At 54.3% G+C, this 18,278-nt stretch overlaps 2 protein-coding genes and 1 long non-coding RNA gene across 7 annotated transcripts; all 3 read left to right on the top strand.

Annotated features, from left to right (window-relative positions):
• The first annotated feature begins 6,009 nt into the window (after positions 1–6,009).
• On the top strand, positions 6,010–9,113 carry LOC132334799 (lanosterol synthase-like). Of its 5 annotated transcripts, XM_059860950.1 has the most exons (6): positions 6,010–6,421; positions 6,647–6,712; positions 7,115–7,195; positions 7,484–7,654; positions 7,955–8,033; positions 8,120–9,113. In XM_059860950.1, exons 1-6 carry the CDS (start codon positions 6,324–6,326, stop codon positions 8,315–8,317), a joined length of 693 nt encoding a protein of 230 aa, XP_059716933.1. In that variant the 5' UTR covers positions 6,010–6,323; the 3' UTR covers positions 8,318–9,113. The 5 variants fall into 5 exon arrangements, with proteins under 5 accessions (XP_059716933.1, XP_059716936.1, XP_059716935.1 ...); XM_059860953.1 differs by lacking the exon at positions 7,115–7,195; XM_059860952.1 differs by lacking the exon at positions 6,010–6,421 and having other exon boundaries at positions 6,488–6,712; positions 7,484–7,549.
• Positions 9,114–13,184: 4,071 nt separating this feature from the next.
• LOC132334636 (uncharacterized) lies at positions 13,185–16,206 on the top strand. Its single transcript, XM_059860735.1, has 9 exons — positions 13,185–13,324; positions 13,649–13,796; positions 14,043–14,230; positions 14,330–14,467; positions 14,730–14,844; positions 15,013–15,141; positions 15,345–15,521; positions 15,629–15,784; positions 15,946–16,206. The coding sequence occupies exons 1-9, from the start codon at positions 13,185–13,187 to the stop codon at positions 16,204–16,206; spliced, it is 1,452 nt and encodes a 483-aa protein (XP_059716718.1).
• Positions 16,207–16,428: 222 nt separating this feature from the next.
• LOC132334877 (uncharacterized) lies at positions 16,429–17,473 on the top strand. Its single transcript, XR_009488521.1, has 3 exons — positions 16,429–16,532; positions 16,817–16,873; positions 17,165–17,473. It is a non-coding gene; the product is annotated as an uncharacterized LOC132334877 (long non-coding RNA).
• The last annotated feature ends 805 nt before the right edge of the window (positions 17,474–18,278 follow it).

Here is an 18,278-nt window from a genome sequence, read left to right as displayed (position 1 = left end):
GTCAGAGACACAGGCTGCATCAGCCTGCTGCTGCAGTTGTTCAGGTGAACAGGGTTGCAATTCAAACAGACAAATAGTAGGCTGGTTTGCAGCTATGTTTCCTTGACTGTCTGGGACTTGTTTTCTTTGTCCGCAACAGAACAACTCTCTCCACGTCTGAGAAGAATCTGTCAGCTGAAAACACTGATCCCTGCTATCAGCTCTGGTCCTCAGTGTGCAGGGCTCTCTGTGCCTGTGTCAACAACCCCCAGCACGGGACGTGTTGCTCTGAAAACTGTGGAAGAAGTCCAAAGATATTCTCCAAATCGGTAACACTTTGGTTTCATTTTTACTGTTCAGCTGAAGTTGATTTCATTGTGTTTTTGATTTGGGGTAATTTGTTTTTACTTTTCTAGAAGATAATCAGAACATTTGCTGTGGGGTTTTTCCCTATGCCAAAGGGTGGCTCGAGAGTTGCACAGAGCCTGAGATAGTTCGTCCCATCTGTTCATTTCTTGGTCTCACAGTTGCAAACAACTGGAAGTGCAGCTCAAGCTTTGCACAGCTTTGCATTTGATAAAAGGAAGTTTAATTCGAGAGCTAAATGGGTTTTCCTTTCTTGTCAATCTCTACAAAGTCATTTGCTTTTCTTCCCACTTTTACTCTGACCACTGTACTCCACCATCTTTACTTACACTGTGCTGTGCTCAAGTCCACAAATAGCCACAGCCTGCTTACATTTGATAGGGTCAGTAAAACTGCTGGGAGCTGTTCTGATTAAAAGTGTGTCTAAATTAAAGTCCTTATGACATGACTGAAAATAATGACTTAGGTAGAACTCAGGCATGATGTTTGCCATTTGTGTGCACATATCAGGGTCATGTTTTCCTGTAACTATTTTATATGCAGTTACTGCATTTCTTAAGATTAATGTATCTCCAGCTTCTGTTGTAGAAGAAATGTAATGACTGACACATGCACAGAAAAACTCTGATGGACTTACTTGGTGAAATGCTAAAAGAATTTGCAAACTCTCTTACTTAAATCACATTTTTTCTTTTTTCCACTGAGCAGATGTGCAGAAATCTTTTGTTTCTATTGGGGGATTGGATACATTAGCCAAAGCTCTCCTTGAGCTTATGCCTGATTCCTGTTTGTGTCACTCCAGCATGAGACTTGAAGTGGTAGTAACAAAGACTCTGAATGCCTGTATTGCTACCAACTGTGAGTGGAAAGACATTTTTGATCTATGGCAACTTTAAAATGCTATTTTTAAAGTCTTGTGCTGGTGGAAAAGTTGCAGAAATGAATGCTTAAAGGCAGTTAAGTTCTACACATCTCAGTGGATGTTGCAATGCTTTTTAAAACTCAGAGGTGTAAGTGGGGAGTGATTCAGTTCATCTGAGGTGGATTACTGTCCCATCGTTGCTCAAATAAATGCAGTTAAATTTAAACCCAACTGAAAATTAAAATTGAGATGCTCCAGCCCGTGCTGGGTAAGTAAAGCTGAGCTCTGGGCCTGGATCTGACCAGTCAGTTTGGATCCTGGAATTGTGCCAATGGCTGAATAATAAATTGTGTAGCTTTAGGAAGCTTTAGTCATTTAGAGGTGGAGCTGAACAGACGTGGTGTTTGTGCACAGCACACTCTGCTCTGGTTTGCTGGCCGGGTACTGCTCTCCTGATGAGGTTTTGTGTTTTCCACAGAAGGTTTGCAGAAACCTGTGATCCTGACGAGCCTGTGCTGTGGCCATGGTTGCTGTATCTCACACTTCTGCCATAAGAGCTTCAAATGGAAGTTCCCAAAAGTTGAAAAGCATCAGCCTGCACTAGTTGTGAGGGTAGTTTCAGCTCAGTTGGGTGTGACAGGACTGGGCCTCAGCGTGGATGCTCTAGCAGTGGTGTTGCCAGTGCCAGGAAGGGCTTGCCCCCTGCTCTTTTTATGGCAGATACTCTGCGTGTCAAAGCTTATTCAACTCTCTCTGGCTCCATGCTGGAGCTGATCAAGGACATGGAGAAACTCAGCAAGGATCTCTAGAAGCTGCACAGTGCAAAGCCCTCCTCATCTGGGAGGATGAGGGCTTTGCACTCAGATCTTCTGATCAGATCTTCTGCCTCCTCTCCAGGGAGCACAGGCTGGGAGGATGGGCAGGACTGGATTTGGGAGCAGCACAGGAGGGGTGGGGTAATCTGAGCTGTTCAGGGTGGAGCAGGGCAGGGCTGAGCAGGCCCAAGGCTTTGAGGGCTCTGTACAGTTCCCTCCAAACCCAGCATTTGATCCTTGGATAATTCCTGTACACTCACAATCGACTTTCTTTTCCTTCCAATCATTTTAACCAACAGCTGCCATGAGTTTTGTCTTGGCAAAGTATCCCACTCTGTCAGAGCTGCTGAAGCTGCTGTCCAATGAGATACTGAGCACAGGAGAAAAAAATCAGTATTATTCTAACAATTGGACACTGTACTGAAGTTTGTGGTAAGATTTGCTTTTTCTTTTTCCTGTCTGTCAGCTTCTCCTAAATTCTCATCCACTGACTCCTCCTGTGGTGTCACTTCATCAAGACTGGAACACGAGAGAGAGTTCAGTTAAATAATACAATGTCAGTATTTGGACAAAAAGTTTTCTAGAATGTTCCATCTTTAAATTTTAAAGCTTGTTAGCAGGAAGTGTCTTTAGTAGCTTTGAAAAGTAGACTAAATATGCAAGAATTCAGAGCTGGGTTTAGGTGTCACAGGAAATAATTAATCCAGACCTGAAAGCTACTACCATCCAGACCTAGCAAATGGTTGTCTGGAGCACCCTTTTCATGGTCCTTGGCACATACAGCTTCTCTCCACTGCTTACAAGGCCAGGAATATTTGTAAAAGCCATGTAAGAGCATTGGTTTCAAGACACAGAAGCAGTTGGTAGCTCTGAAATGGTTTTGTCGTGTTCCTCAGGGCTTGCCCAAGCATATCTGGTACAAATACAGCACTTCAGTTGGTATTTTGTGGTAGTGCAAGCAAAGAGAAAGGGAAATTCATTTGTACTTCTGGTTTTTCTCATGTATGTTTAGAGAAACAAGAAAAAGGCCTTGTGTTCAAAAAGGTTGATTTTTATCCTCTGAGTGCCAATAACATGTTCAATAATTAGCTCAAGAGGTCATAAATTTATTTTAACAGGCATTTTTTTCATGAAGAATTAGTGAAACAAGAATTAATGGAAAATGTCATTTGAATAGAAAAATTGTTAAAGCTGCTGGGCTGTGCTGGAGTGTAGCTGCCATTGTTAACAGGGGAGAAGGCTGGGGACACAAAGGCACAGCATTGCCATTTGCCATTCTCCTGCTGAAATAGCCTCCTCTTGCTTTGGTGTGGTCACCATCAAATGCTTGGGGTCAGAGGATTCCCTCCAGAGTGGCAGTGTTGGCCTTTGAAGGCCAAGGATGTGCAGGAATTACTTCAGATTTAGCAAAACAAATTGCATTCCTGCTTTGGGCTGGAACAATGTGTTGGACCCTGATGGGGTGTTAGATTTTGCAGGGTGCCAGATGTGCAGGGGACTGGCCCTGGGCAGAGAGGAATGGATGTACTTTATCTGGATCAGTGGCTACTTAGAGGTGTGTTTAAAGCTGCTTTTCTGGCAGGACTGGTCCAGTAGAAAGCACAGTCCAAAGGGGCAGGTGACCGAGGTGGGCTGTTGAGCAGGAAATTGGCAGCAGGAGACATGGAACAAAGTGGTTAAGGATTGCCCTGGAGAGGGGCATTGGGAACACCTCAGGGAAGGGCACAGCTAAGGGCCAGTGTGCTGCAGCCACTCCCTTGAGCAGAATGTGTCTGCTGTGAAGTCCCACAGGTGACCTGCTGGTGTCCCTGCAGTGACAGCAGTGTGGCTGAAGCAGGCAGACAAAGCAGGGGAGAGTTTTCTCAAAGCAATGTCTCTGCTCCAGAAGCATTTGCTGTTGTTGTGTCATTCCAGACGTGCCTCTATAGTGGCAATAAATAAGGTAGCAGTAATGACAAGAAAAGCAGCCATTTAAAACTCCTGGGAAAAGGAGATACCAACTCTACTTTTACCCAAATTGCTGAGAAAATAACTGAACCTTATACTCATTCAGCATTCACCTCCCTTGTCTTTTGATTTTCACCTCATCTGTCTTTTTTTTTTTTTGCCTTTCCCTCTGTTTGAAACACACTGACTTTTAATTACAATGAAAGGGGACAAAATCATCAAAGCAAAGGAAAAGTGTTTATTAGTAAGGATTCAGCTGAGCCGGGTGTGTCTCCCTCCCCCAGAGCCAAGCACACACACACCCTCCGAGAAAATGGCAATCTTAATGTGCCCTTTACACCCGGCTGGGACGGTCCCTGTCCCCTTTCCCATTGGATGGGTACTCAGGAGCTTCCATTCTCTACTGACCACCAACTTTTCTGTCCCCTCCCCTCTCGTCCTACTTCCTTTTGGTCAGGTCTTCAACCCTGTCCCTCTCACTGCCACACTCAACATCCAACCTGAACAAATCCAAACCACAAACAACACACAGAACCAACAAATTCCATTCTTTTGCTTTATGACCTTTTGGCTTCAGCCAAATACCACCTCATCTCTCCCACCTCCTCTGGTCTTCTGCTCTTCTTACTGATAGTTCTAAGTTCTAGAGCAAAAAAGATATTTGCAGTTGTGTGGGCATGGGTTTCCCTGTCTCAGAGTAAAGGACATCCCAGAATTGTTTCCCATGGAGTCTCCTGTAAATCCATGGGTTTTACTTACTCCATGAGTGCTCAGTCAGTGCCCCAGAGCTCTGTGACCACATGGGCACAGGGCTGTGCTTAAGGGAAGTGCTGCCTGGCGTTGTGGAGAAAGAAACCTGGAGAAATAGATGCCAAAAGAGCAGCTTGGCCTGAGCCTGCTGTGTGTGGCCCAGCAGCTCTGGATCACTCAGAGCAGAGGTGGGTGAGCCACTGTTTTCCCAGTGTGGGCTGGGCAGATGTGCTCGCCCAGAGTCTGTACTTCCCTGGGGATCAGTGGAAGATTCTCCTTCATGAACCTTCCTCCCAGCAGCTGAAGCTCTCCCTGCTCTCTCTCGCCTCTCCAGCTGCCGTCAGCTGCCCCGAAGCAGAGCTGGTTTGGGGTTTCCCCACCAGAGCTGGTATTTCAGAACTTCGTCGCTCCGGAGGTCTCTGAGATGGAGCTGTCTCTCATTAATAAGGACAAGGTAAGTGCTGGCAGCTGGAGCTTTAACACTGTGCTGGAAGAGGAGAGTGCTATCATTCCCCCAGTGTACAGCAAAGCAAGTTCTCTGCTGCAGCACATGCAGAAGAAAATTACTCAGCACCTTGTTCTGCAAGATGGTGGAAATCTTCCTGTGCTGGGAATTGTCCCCTGATTTTGGCCATGCAGTGATGGTGTCTATCCCAAAGGAGTTTCCTTCTCTTGCAAGCTCTGGATTGAGAGGAATGTTGAGGGCTGTACAGTTCTTACCTGCTCTCCTGCTTTGCCTTGAGTCTATCCCACACCCTGTGTCTCCTTGGTTAATCTTGGCTCCCGGTAGGAATCTCTGCCTCTCTCAGCCAGTTTGGCTCCCTTTGTGCAGCTCACAGTCACAGCTCAGGGGCTGAGTCTTCTGCACTTTGTGCTGGAATCACTTCTCATCAATGGCATTGGCACTGCAGGAAACATATTCTGAAAGAGCCCTGCAATCAGGCTGATGGAGCAGAAGCAGTGAGAGGCCTTTAGGTGCCACTTCAGGCTCCTGCTCAGCTTCATCCAGCTCTGCTCAGCTTTTCCAAAAGCAACACGGTGCTCTGCTTTCCCTTTGGAGAACCAGAGCGCATCCAAATCCATGTGCTCCTGGAGGTTTCCACCCTCACTTGATTCAGAGCTGCCTATGTGACCTAATGTCATGTGATGGCCCAGACTGAGCTTGCTTTGTCACGGTGGTTTGGGACTTGGTTTTCTGCCTGCCCCATAGATCTGTAGGTCTGACTTTATCCTCACAGCTGGCTTGGGGCCAGACTGGAGTAGTACTGTCCATGAGGTTGTACCACCCCCCCTCTCTGCTTGTCTGGGCAGTTGCTGAGCATGAGGAACTCTGATGGAGGCTTTGCCACTTATGAAACCAGGCGAGGAGGCCACTTACTGGAGCTGCTGAACCCCTCAGAGGTGTTTGGTAAGGGCAGCTCTGGGGGTTGGTTGTCCTGCCCACTGAGAAGGGACAAAGTGGCCTGGGCTCACCATGCCCAGTGGGTGCCTGACAGGGGATCAATGTGCCCTGGGTCTGGGGCAGGCTGGCAGCAGCTGGCCTGGAGGCTTGCCCACACAGGGGCTGTGGCACTGATACCCATTGCCTGCTGGCAGGTGACATCATGATTGACTACACATACATGGAATGCACATCCGCTGTCATGCAGGCACTGAGACACTTCCAGAGCCAGTTCCCTGAGCACCAAGCCGTGGAGATCAGGTGAGGCACTGAGATGAGAGCTGGCCAGGGGAGAAGGCAGGCTCAGTGTCCCAAACTGCCTGCCATGGCCTCCTGAACAATGTAGCTGTCTGTCGGCATGCTCTTGTCTCTTGTGCCCTCCAATAATGGGACCCATCCAAGCCTCAGAGGGGCTGATGGAGCCCCCAGTGAAGCAAACACTGAGGTTGAGTTGTTTCTGAAATGGATGACTTCTTTCCTGTCCAGGGAGACTCTGCAGAAGGGCCTGGATTTCTGTCGCAAGAAGCAGCGAGCGGATGGGTCCTGGGAAGGGTAGGTGGTGTTCCCAGCACCCCGTTTTCTTCTGACTGCCCCAGTGGGAGAGGGATCATCATGGCAAGCATTCCTGGCTGGCAGGATCTGTGGGAGGGAAAAGAAGGGCTGATCCTCCTCTAGCTGCTGTGCTTTGCTCTCAGTTAACCTCCCTCCAGCCCAGGCAGAACAGGTACAAGCCGCAGAGAAGTTTGGGGTGGCTCCAGCTCCTGTGGTCCCAGTTCTGCTGACACCTGAGTTAGCTGGGAGCAGGTGCTGATGGGACTGGGCATGGTTGGGTCATAGGGGAAGGCAGGCTGTAGCTCTGTGCCTGGCTCTGCTCTGCTGTGAACACAGCTGTGTCGCAGCCTGCCTCTCCCTGTGGCCTTCACCCCTGACAGTGCTGCTCTCCCCTTCTTCTAGGAGCTGGGGGGTTTGTTTCACCTACGGCACCTGGTTTGGTCTGGAGGCGTTTGCCAGCATGCAGCACACATACCATGACGGGTGCGAAGGGAATGTCTGGGTACCCTAGCCCTGCCTACCTCCTGGGCCAGGGCAGGACTCTGTGGTGGAGCTGGATGGATCCCTGGCTGTGCATGGGCTCTCCTGCCTCAGGGACTGCTCCTCCCAAATCCAGTGCCTGCAGTATGGCCAGGGCATACTTGCTGCCTCACCCTCAAACTCAGGGCAGTCCCAGCCATGGGCACTTCTTCTCTTTGCAGCTGAGAACTGTGAGCATCCAAATACTCTCTGTCCCCAGTCCTGTCTTGATTCTGGCTCCCATCCCTGCAGGACTGTCTGCCAAGAAGTGGCCCAGGCCTGCCAGTTCCTGATCTCCAAGCAGATGGCAGATGGCAGGTGGGGAGAGGATTTTGAGTCCTGCGAGCAGCACACATATGTGCAGAGTGCCGAGTCACAGATCCACAACACCTGTTGGGCCCTGCTGGGGCTCATGGCTGTCAGGTAAGAGTAGCCCCAGTGCTCAGGGAAAAGAGATCAAGCTGGGTTGGGTGGCCCTGGGCCTGGCTGGTGTGACCCAGTGCAAAGCAAAGCTTTTGATCATGACTGCAGGCCTCCAGCCTGGGAAAATGGTGCCGTATTCATATTATTTAGTGTCTTGGGGTTGTGGGGAGGGTCCCAAAGCACTCAGCATGCCTGGGGCAAGCTCAGGGCAGCCTGGAGGTAGTTGAGCTCCCCAGACATGTGGATGAGGGTTTGCAGATGTTTGGATAAAGATGCTTACATTTCCCTTGTGCTTTGTAGGTACCCTGACATCAGTGTGCTGGAAAGGGGCATTAAAGTGTTGATGGATAAGCAGCTGCCCAACGGGGACTGGCCTCAGGTACATCTTTAGTCTTTCCAAGAAGTTCCTGAACACGCAGCAGTCCCCTGTCACTCATACCATTCTGCTCTCTGCTTGTCTCCCAGGAGAACATTGCTGGGGTGTTCAACAAGTCGTGTGCCATCAGTTACACCGCGTACCGCAACATCTTCCCCATCTGGACGCTGGGGCGGTTCTGCCGGCTGCATCCCAACAGCCCCCTGGCTGGGCAGCTGCCAGCCAGAGCCAGAGCCAGCCCCTCGGCTGGGGCAGGGCAGGAGGAGCAGGGAGCCCTGTCTACTTGAACCTGCAGCCCTGGACTTGTCTTGGATCCCGGTGTCTGTGTGGGGCTGTGGCAGTGTGTGTTGCATGGGACATCTCCATGCTGACCTTAGCATGTTGACTGCTGCCTCTGCCAGGGAAGGGTGCTGTGCCGGTGCTGCAGAGCCTCTGCTTGCTGTTGAACCTCTTCTAAACATTCCCTTTCTAAGGTTTTTTCCAGGTATGTTCTCCATCCCCAGATGGGGAGTGAAGTGCCTTTTCAGACCATTTTGAAGATCAGATGAAGCTGCTGAGCTGTGTTGTATTTCACATTTGGACAGACTCTCATCCTGGGTCGCAAGGCTGCCTTTATTGTCACATTCTGTCTGTCTATACCAAGAGTGTGGGATTTGGGGTCTCCCCTGTGCCCACCACTGGGGCTTGGGGGGCACCGCACAATCCCTGCTGAGCTGACCTCTGTACTGTGGGTGCCAGTGATGGCCTTTGAGTTACTCACTCTACTCTGGAGCCTGTGCTGGGAGGGGAAGGACACCTGTCCTCCCCCAGATGTGTAAGAAAAGGAGTACTTTGCTTAATTTTCTTATTGTTCTGTCCCCCAGCTGGTGGCACCTACCTTCCGCAGGTGAAGTCACCACCAGCCCTTGGAGAAGGGGCAGCTGAAGCAGAAAGCTGTGAGGTGGTTGGCATCATGGCACAGCCTGAGCCCAGGGCTCCAGGCTTCCCCCAACTCAGACCGTGGTGCCCTGGGACATTCACAGGTCATTGTCAGAGCTGGAAGTCAGATGGGATAATAAATTGCTAAGGGTGATGCAAGAGGAACTTCACTGTATTCTCCTTTCTGTCTGCTAGTGTGTGTCCCAGGCAGAGGGGAGCTGGCACAGCAGCCTCATGTCATGTGGCTTGGCTTGCCTGTCCCCAGACATGTGAGCACCATATCCACCAAACCATGCTGGGAGCCTGTGCCTCCTCTAAAGCATTTAGCCACAGAAAAATGTAATCAAGGAAGCAGCTCACTAAAGGGGAATGATCACTTCCCTCATCCTGCTGCTTACGCTCATGCAGATAAGCAAGACAGAAAAACTTATTTATTTAAGAAGATTCAGCTCAGGCTGTCTCAACTCAGCCCTGTTTGCCTTTTCCAAATTATGGACCTCTTTATACCTGTCTGTGATATTACTCTGCATTTAAATTTCTTCTTGCTGAAACTGAATTATTCGAGTGTCACGTGGTGATGTGTCTTGAGAGGACATGGCTTTGTGGATTTCACCTATTGTTAAAATCTGCTCCAAGCTGCAATTTTGGATTGAGCACATGCAGAAGAGATCAAGTAGATACAGGATATATTCAGTACAATTCTTGTTTGATAGAAACTGCTTCTTCCAGGAGTCCTCTGGCACTCTTCCCAGGGATCTTCTAGAGTGTTTTGATCTCTGATTTCAGAGATGCCAGGTGTCAGTCCTAGACTACTCCCAGGATGTTAGCTGAGGTGATTTTTTTTCCTTTGGAGAAACTCTCAGGTTTGGAATCTATTCAAGATTCATCTCAGGCATCTGGAGTCTTTTGATCTATGGTTTTGGGACCTGACATCTTGGGTGGCAGCCCCAGACTCTTCCAAGAAAACTTTCTGAGATTATTTTTCTGTTTTGGAGGAAATCTGTTTCTGTTTTTCAGGAGTTGCAGCACATGAAAAGAGAGATACAAATGCAGACTGGTTTATTACATGCAATAAAAAGAGATCCAAGATTTAGCCATGACCGTGGTGATCCTAAGCACTGTCTCTTGACATGATGCCACCCACTTTGTCCCACATGGTCTTTCAGTGTCCTGGTACACTTAGGAGAAAGCAAGTGATCCTCAGGGTCTGTACAGGGATCAGTACTGTGTAATATTTTTATGAATGACATGGATGAAGGGATCGAGTGCACCTCAGCAAGTTTGCAGATGGCACCAAGCTGAGGGTGCAATGCCTCACCTGAAGGACTGAATGATGCAGAGGGACCTGGACAAACTGAGGAAGTGGCCCATGGAAGCCTCATGAGGTTCAACAAGGCCAAGTGCTGATGCTGCACCTGGGTGAGGGTAACCCCCAGCATCAGTCCAGCTTGGGGGATGAAGGGATTGAGAGCAGCCCTGCCAAGGAGGAGCTGTGGATACCGGTGGGTGGGAGCTGGACATGCCTTGGCCATGTGCACTCACCCCCAGAAACCATCCATGTGCTGGGCTGATCACACAGCGTGGGCAGAAGGACAGGGAGTTCAGGGTGAGACCTGAACATCTGCAAAGCTGTAGGCACACAGTTTGTGGTGACTGGGAGTGGGGCTGGGCCCAGCCTCATCCCACTGGGCACAGCTCTGAGCAGCACTGACAGCAATGAGCTCTGGAGTGCCCAGGGGCACTGACCAACCACCAAAGGGAGCAGAGGGCACACAGGTGCAGTGCATGAACAGGAGGACTATGAAAGGTTGGGCTGAAGGAGAAGAAGGGCAGATGCTTGCAGCCTTCTAAAGAGGTGAGGTGTTACAGTGTGTGGGTTGGAGCTTTCTGATATTGTGTGGTGATTCTCTGCGTATGGTGGCCATCTCAACTGCGACATGTGCTGTGACACAGAGCTGCCTGCAGCCCTGGGGTCTCAGCACAGGAAGGACATGGAGCTGTTTGACCAAATCCAGAGGAGACCATGAAGATATTTCAAGGGTTGGAGCCCTCTCCTGTGAGGAAAGGGTGAGAGCTGAGGGTGGTCAGCTTGGAGAAGGAAAGGCTCCAGGGAGACCTTAGAGCCTCTTCTAGTGCCTAAAGGGCTTCCAAAAGAGACTGAGAGGGGCTTTGGACAAGTGTCTGGAGGGCCAGGACAAACAGGGGAATGACTTCAGACTGCCAGAGGGCAGCAGATCTTTGCCATTCAGAGGGGATTCCATGATCCAGCACAGAGCCTGGCTTGGGCAGGAGGTGCTGGATCCATCCCTGCTGACCTGGCTGTGTGATGGGCTCCAAATGGAAGGATAAGGGGTCCTAGGCCATGGGTTTGTGTCAGGGTCTCCATGAGGAGGTGAGCAAGATGAACACAGAACAGTCCAGCATGGAGTAGGACATAAAGATGATGTGGCAAGCACTTGGCAAGCTGAGCTGCCACCAATTCCTCCGAGAGGGAGTTGAATGCCCACCCCCTCCTCAGGGACTCCTGATGGCAGCATGCCCCAGGGGACTGAGCAGCATGCCTGCCCGTGTCTGTGTCACGCCCCTGTGAGTGGGCCGGGCCCCCCAGCACCAGGACCGGTCCCAAAGGGGCCGTGGCAGGGCCAGTGGAAGGCCCCGGTGCCCTTCCTGCCCTGCTCCGTTGGCAGCCATGGGGGCTCATTCTGCTGCCCTGAGCAGGCAGAGCAGAGGAGCAGCTGCTTCTTGTTTGGCTGTTCCTAAAGTTCCTGCTAGCTGCGTATTCAACACTTGGGGCAAGGTCTTCCATGCAAGCTGGGGCAGTTTGGGTGGGGTGGGGGTGTGTCCTGGGGCTCTCTGTGACACAGTGCACCGTGGTCACCATGGGATGGTAAGGGAGAGAGTGTTCCATGGTGACCCTTTGTGACACGTCGTGATATATGTGCTGACAGTGACACAGCCGTGCCACAGTGCTCGGTGCACGCAACGGGACAGGTCGGGAAAGAGCAGTGCAGTGAAGAGCCCCTACACAGCCAACTCATTCCTTGCTGACCCGGAGCTTTTCCGAGGTGTTCTCTGTGCAGGTGACCTCGAGGCCAGGCTGCGGGACTCGGTGACGTGGAGCATTTCCGAAGCGTCTGCCATCCCTGCGGCCAGTGCCCTCGAGGATAGACTGCGAGACTCTCAGTTCTATTTCTTTCTAGAGACTTCTCTCTTGCTGGTGCCCTTGAGGACAGACTGCAGGACTTACTGTCCTGTAGCATTCCCAAGGCCCCTCTGTTGCAGGTACCTTCTAGGTACGACTGCAGCACTTGCTCATCTTCAGCTCTTCCGAGGCCTCTCTGCTTCAGCAGGCACTCATAACTGCAAAGAGTGACATGGAGCAGAGACCACCCAGCATGACCAAGCTGGCCTGGGTGGAGGAGGAAGAGGCTGGAGCTCCCTCAGCACAGCAGCCTGAAGAACTGGAGCAGTTCCAGCTGCTGCAGGAGGGTGAGTGTCAGAGCTGGGCTGCAGGGCTGGAGCCTGCAGCCAGCTTGGCCCCATCCCATCCCTGTGGACATGCCCATGGATAAGACAGAAGCTGGGCTGGATCATCTGGCAGCTGTGCTCCATCCCCCGGGGCATGCCGAGGCTCTCCCTGCCTGGGGAGCGCAGGGCTGGGCTCTGTTCTCCGGCCTCTCCCACAGCCCCTCAGCCCTGTCTGTGCTCGCTCTCTGCCAGATGCAGCCGAGGAGCGGACACAAGAGCAGGAAGCCGCCCCTGGCCGCTTTTGCGGAACAGCGCAGGTACCTGTGGCCATCCCTACCTGGGCTGGGCCTGCTGTCACTGCTCAGCCAAGCACCAGGCTTGGAGTGCTCCATGGATGCTCCCTCCCTTCCTGCCCTTCTCCTGCAGACCCTCTGTGACTACATCATGTGCCTTTGGCAGGAAGAGACCGCTGGTGTGGGCACCGGCCTCTTGGCGGAGCTTCTGTTCCTCAATGCTGAGACCGGTGCTGCCATGCTGGATTTGCTTGTGGAGGAGGGTGTCTCCGATCCAACGCAAGTAAGCAGCCTGGGGCAAGGGCTCAATCGCCCCAGCACTGCTGTGGCACCTCGAGCCAGCTCTGCCGGGCTCCCTCGGCTCTTGAGGCCCAGCCCAATGTGGTTGGAAGGGAAGCACTTCTTAGGGGAAGCTGGGCAAGTTGCTGCTCTGGCAGGTCTCCGAGTCTCCCCGTGCCTTCTGCAGGTGCCCGCCATGGTGAGGTACATCCATCAGTGGCTCACGGCCAATGAGTCTGCTGGGCACAGGCTGGACGAGGCCCTTCTGGAGCTGACCGAGGAATACCCCTCGGACGTGATGATCACCCTATTGCGCTGGGCCCCATCGTGTGACAGGTAGGGCAGCCCCACGTGCCTTGAGGGCTTAGGGTTCACCAGCCCATCACCCAGTAGAGCCTGTCCCTGCTGACTGCCAGACGGGGCGGGGAGTTCCAGGATCCTCTGGCTCCTCTGTTTTACAGTGCTGGGACATCAGTTCCTGAGCCTGGGGCCATGCTCCTTCCCTGCCCCTCAGGGCCTGTACCCACGTGGGCTGGCTGGCCGCTGCCAGCCCGGGGCAGTGGGCAGAGCCAGGGCTGAGGGCCGGCGTGGGCCCTTGCAGCTGCCCAGGCCACGGGGCTGTGGCCTAGACTGCCCTGACACAGAGTTCTGACCCCACAGAGCTGCTGCGACCATGTGGGGAACCATCATGTCCTCGAGCAGGACTGCGGAGCCGGCGCTGCAGTTACTCCTCGACGCGCTCAGCGCCTGGCCAGTGTACAGCGTGTACACCTCTGATGGGGACAATGCAGGAGTCTTTGCCCTGGCTGTGAGTTTCTGGAACCGGCCTTTGCCAGCCCCCAGGCCGCCTCTCAAGCAGCCAGCTCTCTGTCCTCCCCCAGCTGCATCTCCCTGCCTCGGGCACTGGGCTGAAACCTGGCTTAGGGGCAGGGTTCAGGGGCACCAGGCCGGCTGCTCTGCCCGTGTCCCCCTGGCCTCTCCCTCGCACGCTGGAGCCCTGCCACATGGATGTCTCAGCACTGAGCGTTGTCTCTGGGTGTTTTATTTCTTGCAGGCAACCGTGGCACTGTGGAGAGTCTTCAATCTGACCTGGCGCTCCCCTGTCGTGCTGGAGTATTTCCCCAATCTCTTTCTGCGTCTGCTCTTCCAAGCTTACATCAGCACGCAGGAGATGCCAAAAGAGGTTGAGACTTTCTGGAAGGGATGCCAGGAGGAACACGGCCTCGCCGCCAACCCCAACAGGTGCTCCATGCCAGTCCTCGCAGTCTCCCCATCCCTCCCATGCCCCCAGGGCAGGAGCCAGGGCTCCCGACCGTGACCTGGGCTTTGCTGTGCACACAGCTTTGCACTGCAGACCCTGAAGGCCCTGCTCTGCCAAATGCGCTATGAGCACGTGGTGGTGTCAATGGAACGCAAGCGTGCCTGGGACACGCTGCTCTGTGCTGACACCCACCACTATGCAGTGCGTCTTCTGGCCAGGTGAGACCTCGTTCTCCCCCCCAGCCCTCTCCTTTGTGCCCAGAACTCCCCACAAAGTCCCTGTGGTCATGGGCGGCAGGGCCTTGTCACCAAGGGATGGATGAGCAGACTGGAAAAGGCTGGCAAAGGAGGGTGCCCTGGAATAGCCGCCTCCCAAAGCACCCCCTGGGTGCTTGGGAGAAGACCAGGCCTCTGTGAGTCAGCCCTGGGAGAGGTTTGCCCACCTGGCTCAGGGGCAATGGTGCCTTTCTCTCCCCGCCAGGGAGATGCGCCGCGTCTCCATCATCTGGTGTTGCGGCATGGCATCCTGCCTCTTTGACCTGCTCAGCGAAGGCATTTCAGACTGGGAACTGCCCGCCCTGGCGTTCCTGGTGGAGGTGAGTCCCATGGCCATTGCTGCCTCGCTGAGCTGCCTCCCACCCCTCTGCCCTCTGGTAGCCACAGCTGCCCGGGACGGTGCCCGTGCCCTGTGCTGCTGCCTTGGCTCGGCCCTGTGTGCTTCTGAGCTCCTGGGCACCTCTGCGCCTGCTCTCTGTGCCTTTCAGGTCCTGGACTGCCTGGACTTGAGCGAATGTGGTGAAAAAGTCCTGGAGATCTTGACAAGTCAGCTGCAGAGCGAGTCCACGGAGATGCGTCGCGTGGTACTCCGCGGCCTCGTGGTGCTCACTTCGATGGTGAGAAGGAGGCAGCAGCTGAAGCTGTGCTGGCAGCATGGGGCTGGGGCAAGCAGCCCCTAGGGCTCAGCTGGGCTTTGGCAGCTATGCTCTCCCAGCTCTCCAAGGTCACTGTTCAGCTGCCCGAGTTCTTTGGGACAGGCCTTCGGCCTCTGAGCCCTGCAGCAGCAGCGTGGGGTGGCCCAGCCTTGTTTTGCACACAGGATCCAAGCATGTTCAACCTGACTGAAAGCCTTGGGAAACTACTGTGGGATGCGGACGAAGACATCGTGGAGATGACCCTCATTGTGCTCAGCTTACTGCTGCTGCACAAAGACCTCACAATAGCCAGCCCCATCGCCCTGCAGCTGGCTGAGGCGCTCTGGCACCTCTTTGACAATGTGAGGCTCTGTGCCCCCAGCCACGGGCACTTGGATGCTGCCTTGGGCCAGGGCATAGCGGGACCTGGAGCAGCTGATGCGGAGGGCTTTTGCTTCCTTTCCAACAGGACAACAGCCATGTGCAGCTGCTCTCCATTCGCCTCTTCCAAGACGTGATCACGCTGGTAGTGGCAAAGGACAAAAAGGCCCTGAAGAAGCATGTGAGCGAGAGCCTGCTCCCGCTCTTCTTCCACTGCCACGATGAGAACGGGCGTGTGGCACAGGTGAGGCCTCCTGGCCTCTGGTGTCTCCGTGGGAGGGGGCTCAGCTGTCTGCCCACCCCCTGGCACCTGACGGGCTCCAGCCTCTTGCTGGCCTCGGCACAGAGATGCGGGTCCTGTGCCCTGGGCTGCGGTGCCATCTCTGGGTCTCTGCTGCTCTGCAGGCCTCTCGGGAAACGCTGCTTTCTGCAGTAAGGTTCCTGAAGAGGAAGGATCTCAAGCAGCTGCTGAAGACGGATCAGATGTGGAGGTTGGCCGAGTGCTTGGTAAGGACGGCCTGGAATCCCCAGCCCAATCCCTGGAGAAGCCGCCTGCCCATGGCACCCAGTCTGTGGGGCTGGCAGCTGTGGCCCCTTCCCAGTGCCCCACGCAGGCACACCACTCCCTTTCCTGGGCCGTGCGGGCTTTTCTCCAGGCTCCTCTGACCGAGCCTCATGCTGATGGAGCCCTGAGCCAGCTGGGCTCTGCTGCGGGGCGGCACCATGGCTCACTGGGTCCTCTGCCCCGTCCCGAGCCTGGCGCCTGCGGCTGTTGGCCAGGCCTCAGGGCTGTGTGGGCAGGGGGAGCAGTGCAGGGTGTAGGGAGCACCCGGCCCTGGGGCAGGGCTCTCATCAACCCTTTCTCTCCGTGCCCTGCCACTCTCTGCAGCTGGGAGAAGATAGGAGCCGTGCGGCCGAGCGCCTGCGCCAGGCCCTGCCATACCTGCGGAGCCCACAGGAGCCCCTGCGAGAGGCGGCCGTCAGGTTCATCGGTGAGCCCCAAGCTCTGCTCCCTCCCCTCCCCGCCCCAGCCCGCCGCAGCTCGGCCCCAGCACCGCCTTCTGCACCGGCAACAGGAGCCGGGCGCAGGCATCTGCAGCCCTGGCTGGCCTTGGCACCGCTGCCACCCTCTGGCAGCCGTGCCCTGGGGTGGCAGCCTGTGCCAGGGGCCCGGGCTGAGCCCTGCCGGGCCAGCAGGCCCTGTGGCCTCAGGGCTGGCAGCACCCGTGTGCGACAGCTGTGGCTCTGAAGGCAGGACTCGCTCTGTGTTCCCAAGGGATCGCCGGGCGCTACCTGACAGGGCAGCAGCCAGAGTTCCGGATCATCTGCATGGGTGAGTGAGGCCTGCAGGCTCTCAGCGGGGGCTGCCACCGGCAGCTGCATTCCCTGGCCTGCCCGTGGGCGGCTCCGCTACCTGTGCTCACCAAGGGCAGCATGGCCACAACACAGACACTCTTCAGGGGCCTGGGGGACATTCCTGGCCAGCAGCTGCCAGCTCGTCCTTCTTCTGTCCTGCTTCTTCCAGGCCCTGGCAGGAGCTGCGTGGGATGGACGTGGCAGGAGGCTCTGCCCAGGTCCCCGCAGATCCACCCTCTGACTGTGGCTCTGTTTCTCTCTCTTGCAGCCCTTCAGGACATGACGGATGACACCAGCCCTGCCGTCTCATGCCTGGCACTTCAAACTCTGTACATCAATTTAGCTGTACAGAGCATTCCCTCCTCCCGACTCCAGAAGATGCGAGACCAACTCCGCCAGCTCTGGAAGTCGCGGCCTTTCCTGTTTCACCGTGGCTGAGTGTCCTGCTGTGGCGCCGTGGAGAAGTGATCCGGGAGGCTGCGTCTGCTGGGGCCACCTGAACCTGCGGGGAACACCTCTCCTCTGCAAGCACTTCCTTTCCCACCCTCTATAGGAACATTAAATTGCTGTTGTCATACGCCGATGTCCGGGACCTTTCTCTTGGAGCAGAGTGTCTTCAGGCCAATGGGGAAGAGGGGAAGAAAGAGTTCTTCCTCTGAGCAAGTTGCCCAGAAGTGGTGTGGAAGGGAAAGTGGCCAAAAGCCCCTTGGCCTTTGGTGGTCCTGCAGGAACGTTTTTGTTTCTGCATCAAGTCTTCTGGAGCTGGGGGAACAAGTGAGTTCCGTGTCTGTCGAAGAGCAGAAAGCGGCAGGATGTGTCTGCTCCCAGCGCTTGCCTTGGCTGTTCCTTCTCAGTGCTGGCAGCATCATCAGGGACACACCTCAGGTTCTCTCATGCCGGAGTTATCCCAATCTTCTGCACTTGCCCAGCTTCCTCCCAGGTTCACCAGGGAAAATCGCTGCCCATGCCAGTCCATTCCCTTGCCCAGAAGGCACCTGCTTGTGTTTGGACCCGAGCTGCTGGCCACAGCCAGACGGGCAGCGCTCGCAGCATTGGCCATCAGACGTTGGGCTGACTGGTGATTTCTGGTTTCTCTCCCCAGAGTGCCAGGACATCATTAAGGGGTGTTTGTCCATGCAACCCTTGGACAGGCCATCCTTAGAAGAGCTTTTCTGTCATCCTTGGGTGCAGGGTGTTCCTCTGCCCTAGAAGATGGGAGAGATCCATGTGCACAGTTGGATCCAGGGGCCTGGCAGATAACAGCTCCACACATCTCTTGGCAATCAGTGGCAAAGCATACCAGACTGGTTTTGTCCTGCCTGTAGCTCTGAGCAGGGGTCAGCAGAAGGGAATACGCAGCTCTTGGGCTGGAGCTGAGCTGG

Source organism: Haemorhous mexicanus, chromosome 16 (assembly GCF_027477595.1).
Source record: "Haemorhous mexicanus isolate bHaeMex1 chromosome 16, bHaeMex1.pri, whole genome shotgun sequence".
Classification (NCBI taxonomy): Eukaryota; Metazoa; Chordata; class Aves; order Passeriformes; family Fringillidae; genus Haemorhous; species Haemorhous mexicanus.
This window is presented reverse-complemented; position numbering and strand designations above follow the sequence as displayed.